General features: G+C 54.0%; 1 protein-coding gene across 7 annotated transcripts; it reads right to left on the reverse strand.

The window, feature by feature from the left end:
* Positions 1 to 1,072: 1,072 nt before the first annotated feature.
* On the reverse strand, positions 1,073 to 5,510 carry PYCR2 (pyrroline-5-carboxylate reductase 2). Of its 7 annotated transcripts, none has more exons than XM_017887011.1 (8): positions 5,219 to 5,276; positions 4,876 to 4,946; positions 4,639 to 4,715; positions 3,379 to 3,558; positions 3,033 to 3,254; positions 2,727 to 2,819; positions 2,382 to 2,545; positions 1,073 to 1,795 (listed from the first exon to the last, which is right to left on the reverse strand). In XM_017887011.1, the coding sequence occupies exons 4-8, from the start codon at positions 3,553 to 3,555 to the stop codon at positions 1,630 to 1,632; spliced, it is 822 nt and encodes a 273-aa protein (XP_017742500.1). In that variant the 5' UTR covers positions 3,556 to 3,558; positions 4,639 to 4,715; positions 4,876 to 4,946; positions 5,219 to 5,276; the 3' UTR covers positions 1,073 to 1,629. The 7 variants fall into 7 exon arrangements, with proteins under 7 accessions (XP_017742500.1, XP_017742493.1, XP_017742494.1 ...); XM_017887004.1 differs by lacking the exon at positions 5,219 to 5,276 and adding an exon at positions 5,086 to 5,190; XM_017887005.1 differs by lacking the exon at positions 4,639 to 4,715 and having other exon boundaries at positions 5,219 to 5,510.
* Between the last annotated feature and the right edge of the window lie 2,574 nt (positions 5,511 to 8,084).

Consider the following 8,084-nt stretch of genomic DNA (forward strand, 5'->3'; position numbering starts at 1 on the left):
TGCCTCAGCCTCCCAAGTAGCTGAGATTACAGGTACACACCACCACGCCTGGCTAATTTTTGTATTTGTAGTCGAGATGGGGTTTCACCATGTGGGCCAGGATGGTCTCGATCTCTTGACCTCATGATATGCCCACCTTGGTCTCCCAAAGTGCTGGGATTACAGGCATGAGCCACTGTGCCCAGCCTCCCATGCCTTTTCAAACAGCCCTGCTGCACAGACAGGGAGCTCCCGGGAACAAGTACCAGGCACACGCCGGCCTGCCTAGAGAAACACTGGATGTCTGACTGTGTGAATGGCATGCCCAGCTACTTCTGGGAAGCTGCAGAATTGATAGCTAAGAACACAGACAGTCCCACCACTGACCAGTAGTACAACTAGGGATAAGTTGCTTATCCCTCTAGGCCTCGACATCATCTTTTTTTTTTTTGAGATGGAGTCTCGCTCTGTCACCTGGGCTGGAGTGCAGTGGCGTGATCTCAGCTCACTGGAAGCCCCGCCTCCCAGGTTCACGCCATTCTCCTGCCTCAGCCTCCCAAGTAGCTGTGACTACAGGTACCCACCACCACGCCCGGCTAATTTTTTTTTTTTTTTTTTTTGGTATTTTTAGTACAGATGGGGTTTCACTGTGTTAGCCAGGATGTTCTCGATCTCCTGACCTCGTGATACGCCCGCCTTGGCCTCCCAAAGTATTGGGATTATGGGCAATGAGCCACCACGCCCAGCCAGCCTCGACATCTTCTATAAGGTGAGAAAAGAACAGTTCTTCCTTCAGAGGGCAGCTGTGAGGATCAAATGCTCAGCAGTGCCTGCCCCATATCGAAGCAGATGGCTTTCCCCTTTATTCTGGGCTGCTGACCCACAACTCATGCAGCCCACTTGGCTCTTCCCTGCCATTAGCTTCGGCTCATTCTAGAACAACACCTTGATCCAGACCAAGGGCCTGGCCCCTTATTCCTCTCATCCCTACTTCTAGCCCTTGGACAGTGCTCTTGCAGAGAAGCGGCGAGGACCCCACAAGGGCGTCGAGTTCTCCAGGATGATTATTTAAGATTAAGCCTAACAAAAGCAAGATATTTAAAAACAAACTTTATTAAAGCAGTTAAACTTAGCATTAAATGGTACACTCTTTAAATGGTACACCTATGAAGCAAGAGTTAAATATAAACACAGTCTAATCCTGTATACTTGTGATTGTGACAATCTTAAGTTGCTCCCTTTGTTCCCATTTACCAATTCAGAGAAAAGCCCCTTTCCTATTTTCTCTCTCACCACTTTGCCTTGGCATCAAACCAACCCTGCCTTGGGCTTTACCTGCAGATCCTCCCTAGCCCTTCCTCCCAGCTGGGCTGACTCCAGTCCCAGCCCCAGCCTCCACCAACTGAGTGGGGTATGCAGGGTTGTGTCTGGCTTCCAGCATCTATCACCCCTTCAGAACATCTTCCAACATGGCACAGGAGAGGAAGCTCGCACTGCTTGGTCTGAACAGATTTAAGGAGGTTTTATCACAAAGCCCTGAAAACTACCTGAGCCTGCTTTCTCCTTGCAAAGGTGAGGAGGAGCAATGGAGGGGGTGGGGCAGGGGCTCTCAACTGAGGGCTCTAAATCACAGAGTGGGTAGATGCTGCCTTAGTCCTTCTTGCCACCCAGGGCCAGGCTTCTTGTAAGGAGCTTCCCTGGGCTGGAGGGGGTCAGTGTGGAGACTGTGGGGGATTCCAGCTTCACTCTGTCTAGGAGCGTCTTCTTAAGGGCAGCTGGGGAGATCTTTTCTTGGTCGGCCATGGACTGTAGCTCTCTGCAGACAAAACCCCAGAAGGACTGAAGGAAGGCAATAAACCCTGGGGCCAGAGCTTTGAGTCTCCACTATCCACACAACCCTCAAGCTTGTTGATCTGACACCACCAAAAATTAGAGCCCCAAGACAAACACTTCCCAACTAGTACTTCTAAGAAGTACTAGTTAACTAAGTATGGGTTTGTCTTATTTATCTTGTTTGATCTGAGCTAGACATAGAGCCCCAAGTGGTATCTGTGATCATATGGGGACAGTGACAGGGTTTGGAGTCATAGACTCAAATTAGAATCCTGTCTCCATCACTTTTTAGCTGTTTGACCTTGGGAAAATTGTCTCTGAGCCTCAACTTCCCATCTATAAGTCAAAGTTAATCCTGGCCATCTGAAATGCAGTGAGAATTAAGTGAAGTAAGGCTTGCAAACTCTTAGGTAAACAAAATCTACTAAGCTGTGGTTATTAACAGAGCACAGACTCCAGCACTGCTAAATGGGACCCAAGACAGCAGGTTCTGCCAATGGTGCTCAACCCAGCCCAGGGACCAACTAGGAGTGAAGGGCCTGGGACAGAGGTCAGCGGGATGGACTCACCGTGTTCGGATACAGGAGGCCTCAACTGCATTGATGAGCAGAGAGCGGAAGCCCCCACTCTCCAGAAAGTGCAGGGCGTGGATGGTGGCTCCCCCAGGGGAGCAGACATTGTCCTTGAGCTGGCATGGATGCTGCTCCGAGTCCAGCAGCATCTTGGCAGCTCCCTATGGGGAAGGGCACATTAGGAGAAAGCTGTTGGTGTACTTTGGAACAGGCTTCCCCACACCCACTGCTCCTGCCCAACTGCTACCCCGGTTTCCCAACCAACTCTCGCCCCAGCTCAGTGATGCCCAAGAACCCCCATTCCACACCCTGGTCCTGAACATGCGGGGGAAAGATACTGACCAGCAAGGCCTGGGCCCCGAGTCGGACTGCCAGGCGCCGTGGCAAACCCATTTTCACCCCACCATCAGCCAATGCATCCAGAGCCATGAATGCCTGTGGAGACACTCACTAAGACCCAGGCCAAAGGCACTGAAGGACCTTTCCTAAGGTCTGCTTTCTGATGACTGGAACTAGCTCCAACGGTCAGCATCCTGTACCAGCCAGCTGTGCCCAAGAGGCGGGCGCCACCCCCAGTCCAAGCCTGCCTGCCAGCCCAACTTGCTGCCTGGGTTCCTGGAAGGCTGAGTGAGCAAATGAGGGCCTCACATAGGCAGGCCCGCTGCCACTGAGCCCCGTGACGGCATCGATGAGGTCCTCTTCCACCTCAGTGCAGAAGCCCACGCTGCTCATGAGCTGCTCCAGGAGCTGCCCATCCTCCACCAGGGCATGGGTGCCCGTGGCGTACACTGTAGCGCCTTCCCGCACTACCACAGGTGTGTTGGTCATGCAGCGAATCACTTTGGGGGCTGGCTGGAACGCCATCAGCTTCTAGGGTGAGGGAGAGAGCCGAGTGAGTGGCCAGGGCACAGCTCCCATCAGCACCCACCCATTAGCTGCCATTCCTGGGTCAACCCTCCCCTCACACAAGGGGCATCAGGGCTGAGATGGGCACCTTCTCCACAGAGCTGATGGTGACACCAGCCGCACAGGAGACCACGATGTGTCTGGCTTGTATGTCGGCCCCAATCTCATCCAGAATGAAGGGGATGATATGTGGCTTCACGGCCAGAAACAGGACATCGCTGTGCTTCACTGTCTCCTTGTTGCTGCGTGTCAGGTTCACACCCATCTTCTGCAAGAGGAAACTCCCAGCTCACAGTGCTGGAGCAGCCTGGCTATGCCAAGGCCTCCCAGGGAGCAGCTGAACCCCTGCCAAACCCATTCTGCCAGATGCAGTCTGGAATTCTTAGCTGCATGCCCTCAGGGTTCTGCCCCTATCCCAAATGATATAGTTTCCTATTGTTGCTACTGGACAAGTAAGCACAGGCTTGGAGGATGACAAGCTTCTCCATGGTAACCACGAAGTGGCTGCCCTTCTTCCCTGCCAATCTTCTGGCATCTAAGGCACTCCTCTGCTAGGTAAGAAGGCCCTATGATGAAAAGTGGCAGGGCAAAGGGAAATGCTAATACCTGGTCATCAGAAGAACAGCTGAGTCAGGCCCCATCCTAACTCTGGCTGCTTGTTCGTGGGGAACGCACAGTCTCCACGCGGTCCAGGGCTAGGCTGGAAGTCATCCATTCCTCTATGACTCCAAACTGAGAAGTAAGACCCTCCAGTTCTAGGGACATCAGCCCACCCTAGACACAGACACTGCCTGTCACCTGCCTCATCAACCATCCTCTCCCACAGAGCACAGGTTTTGGGTAAAGACTTGGAATATGTTTTTGGAGAGCAGAACAACTAACTCACCAGATTCTTCCCAATATGCTCATTCACAGCTCAGAATAACAGCAAAGTGGCCACTGTTGTAAAATGAGGAAATAGCCTCAAAGTGGCTGAGCACTTTAAGGTCATACAACTAGTCTATTAAGAAAAATGGCTGAGGGTGCTCACCCCTGTAATCCCAGCACTTTGGGAGGCCGAGGCGGGCAGATCATTTGAGGCCAGGAGTTTGAGACCAGCCTGGCCAACAGTATTCTCTACTAAAAATACAAAAATTAGCCGAGCGTGGTGGGTGTCTGTAATCCCAGCTACTTGGGAGGCTGAGGTGGGAGGATCGCTTGAACTCGGGAGGCGGAGGCTGCAGTGAACTGAGATCGTGCCACTGCACTCCAACCTGGGCAACAGAGTAAAACCCTGTCTGAAAAAAAATTGTTTTAAATGAGTGTTTATTGGGTACCTACTATGTGCCAGGTGCTTTCATCATATTACCTCAGTTGATCCTCTACCACTCCAGTGTCTGGATCTGACCCCCAGTATGTCTGCTTTGGTGTTGCCACCACACTGAGCTGCCCAAGAGAAGGTGGAAAGCTTGTGATGTTCCTGGAGTGAATGTCACCGCCGGCCAAAGACCAGCACTTGGGCGCAGGGACGGACGGACTCACTTCATCTCAGGTCATCCTTTTCCAGGGCCTCCACCCGCTTCCCACTCCGCCCCGCTCCACCTACCCTGAGCGCGGACACCGTGGGCAGGTTCATTTCCGGAGAGCTGGCTATTATCTTGTGAGCCGACAGGATACCTGCAGAAGACAGAGCTTTTTAACTAGGGGTCGCGGTCCAGCCCGTTATCACGCTTTCCCTGGCTCTAAAACCCAGAGCCGCCCTAACAGTGTCAGTCTCCCTCTCCCCATCAACCCTCTACGAGGACAGAAGACGCACTTGCTGCTCAACCAGAGTCTCATCTACCCCACCGGACGCAAACTCCCCTTTCATTCTCTCATGCCAGTGGGACGGAGGCCCGCTCGGGCCTCGGGACCGCCCGCGAAGCCGCCTCCCGCCTCCACGCGCTTGCCTGCGGCCGTGAAGCCCCGCGCCAGAGCATAGGCCAGCTGGCCGGCTCCGATGATGCCCACGCTCATGGCCTGCAGCTCACACCCCCTGGCAGCCGCAGGAACCCCCTCAGCGCGGGCCCGGAAATAACGCTAGGGGAAGGGCGGACAGCGCAGGGGCCAACGGGCGGCGCGCCGAGGGCGGGCAAGCTAACAGCGGTTTCCGGGATGGTGCAACACTGGACTCCTCCAGCAGGTATCTCTCGGGCTACAGATGGCGCCTTAGGCCATGTGGCCCCGCCCCGCCGGACTACCAGTCCGCGGCCAGGATCTCGGGGTGGGCCAATCCGCGGCCGCGCACGGGCCGCGTATCCGCCTCTTCCGCTCGCAATTGGAGGGCGGAACTCCGGGCTCTAGTCCCGGAAGCTCCTGTGGCAGCTAGGCGTGAGCTTCGGGCCCCCGCCGGCCCAGGGACGCCAGACACCCCACCCCAAGGCTGAGGTCGTTGTCCCTAAGCCATCTCGGGCTCAGGGCTGAGGCCCGACCCAGGTCTGGCTAATATTATTTCTGGCGCTGGCCATCAGATGCCCCTCATGGCCCAGAGGAATTCTCCAGGTTGCCGATTTGCGGGGATGAACGAGGCCCTCATGGCGTAGGTTCAGACAGGGTGGCGGAGAGGCGGCACCAGGGTGGTCAGCCACGGCTTATTCACTTGAACTTGGGTGGTTCCCGCGAATTTGTCCAAACTAGATACAAGAAGGACAAGTTCGAGTCTTCGACTCTTTCGCGAGCCCGCGCCCTCAGCCCCTTGCTGTCACTTGCCTTTTTTTTTTTTATTGAGACGGAGTTTCACTCTTGTTACCCAGGCTGGAGTGCAGTGGCGCTGTCTCGGCTCACTGCAACGTCCGTCTCCCGGGTTCAAGCGATTCTTCTGCCTCAGCCTCCCGAGTAGCTGAGATTACAGGCGCCCGCCACCACGACCGGATCATTTTTGTATTTTTAGTAGAGACGGGGCTTCACCGTGTTGGTCAGGCTGGTCTTCAACTCCTGACATCAGGTTATCCGCCCACCTCGGCCTCCCAAAGTGCTGGGATTATAGGCATGAGCCACCGCGCCCGACTTGTCTCTTGCTTTAAAAAGCTCCACGAATGTGATGTTTCCTTTTCCATCAGTAGTAAATATAAGAGGCCGCAGGGAAAAATGACAGAAGTGGAGAGGAAGAAGGTGGCGTTCCTAGAGGACTCAGAAGAGCTGGGGACCCTTAGTTCCCATGGTCTCTCTACTAGCATTTCTAGTCCTTTTCGTGTAATGCACACCCCCACTTCCAGGCGAGGGGCTGCTTTCTGTGAGCTTCCCTGAGCAAGTCCCTAGGCCCTCAGTTTGTGCACCTTTTAAAGTGAGGACCAAATATAATATTTACTATTAAGGAAAATAATGCTCTATTTCTGTTTTATTTACTTATTGAGACGGAATTTCGCTCTTGTTGCCCAGGCTGGAGTGCAATGGCACGATCTCAGCTCTCCGCAACCTCCACCTCCCGGGTTCAAGCGATTCTCCTGCCTGAGCCTCCCGAGTAGCTGGGATTACAGGCATGCGACACCACACCCGGCCAAAGTTTGTTTTTTTTTGTTTTTTTGAGACGGAGTCTGGCTCTGTTGCCCAGGCTGGAGTGCAGTGGCCGGATCTCAGCTCACTGCAAGCTCCGCCTCCCGGGTTCACGCCATTCTCCTGCCTCAGCCTCCCAAGTAGCTGGGACTACAGGCGCCTGCCACCACGCCCGGCTAATTTTTTGTATTTTTATTAGAGATGGGGTTTCACCGTGTTGGCCAGGATGGTCTCGATCTCCTGACCTCGTGATCCGCCCGTCTCAGCCTCCCAAAGTGCTGGGATTACAGGCGTGAGCCACCACGCCCGGCCAAAGTTTGTATTTTTAGTAGAGATGGGGTTTCACCATGTTGGCCAGGCTGGTCTCGAACTCCTGACCTCGTGATCCACCCACCTCAGCCTCCCAGAGTGCTGGGATTACAGACGTGAGACACCGCTCCCGGCCTTCAATTTTTTAAAGTTTTGTTCATACTATTGTGATAAAATCTTCGCCTGACTCATTATTTTCTTAATGTGACTCCCAGAAGTGAGATTTGTAAGGTCCAGTGGTTTGGGGCTTTAAGAGCTCTCATAGCTGCTATGTTGTGACATCGCCTAATGGTTACCAGCATAAAGCTCTGAAATCAGAAACCCAGCAGTTCAAACTGGCTGAAGGAAAAGGGGGACTCCTGTACAGTGCTTGGGAGAGGCACAGGGGCGCTCACAGACCAGAACGGGCACCTACAGAGTATAGGACCTCAGAAATGGAACTAGAACACTGTGCTGCCAGCACTTCTCTTCTCCTTGTCTCATTTCTGCTTGCCTGCATTTGGCCTCCCTTTTGTTACAGAGGAGTCTTTGTCAGGTAGTGAGGAAGTTCGGGGTCTACCCTCCTTCACAGCTTCCTAATGCTACCTGCTCCTCTGCAGGATACTCACCCTCCCCATAGTCCGCCAGGGCACTGCAGGGCCCTTTGCCTTTCCTGGCTGTGGGGAGCTCTGGATCTGACCTCCAGTCCACGAGGTTGTGCTGAAGCTGAATGTGTGCTTTGGAGTGAGGTGGGGGGACACTTGTGTCTCACTCCTTTCCGACCCCTCACAAAAACCCATCCCTTACCTGGTTGCCTTGCCTTGATATCTCTTGCTTCCGCTTCCAGGAGCCAGGGTGAATTNTTCACCGTGTTGGCCAGGTGGGTCTGGATCCCCTGACCTCGTGATCCGCCCGTCTCAGCCTCCCAAAGTGCTGGGATTACAGGCGTGAGCCACCACGCCCGGCCAAAGTTTGTATTTTAGTAGAGATGGGGTT

Source organism: Rhinopithecus bieti, unplaced genomic scaffold, assembly GCF_001698545.2.
Source record: "Rhinopithecus bieti isolate Rb0 unplaced genomic scaffold, ASM169854v2 scaffold_15336, whole genome shotgun sequence".
Lineage (NCBI taxonomy): Eukaryota > Metazoa > Chordata > Mammalia > Primates > Cercopithecidae > Rhinopithecus > Rhinopithecus bieti.

Excerpts from the sequence above, each read along its gene's own strand:
- PYCR2 (XM_017887004.1), bottom strand. The coding sequence starts at position 5,108 with ATGAGACTCTGGTTGAGCAGCAA. Across the intron at positions 4,947-5,085 it reads AGACTCTGGTTGAGCAGCAA|GTATCCTGTCGGCTCACAAG; the intron begins GTGCGTCTTCTG and ends TGTCTTCTGCAG. Across the intron at positions 3,559-4,638 it reads GTGGTAGAGGATCAACTGAG|AAGATGGGTGTGAACCTGAC; the intron begins GTAATATGATGA and ends TTCCTCTTGCAG.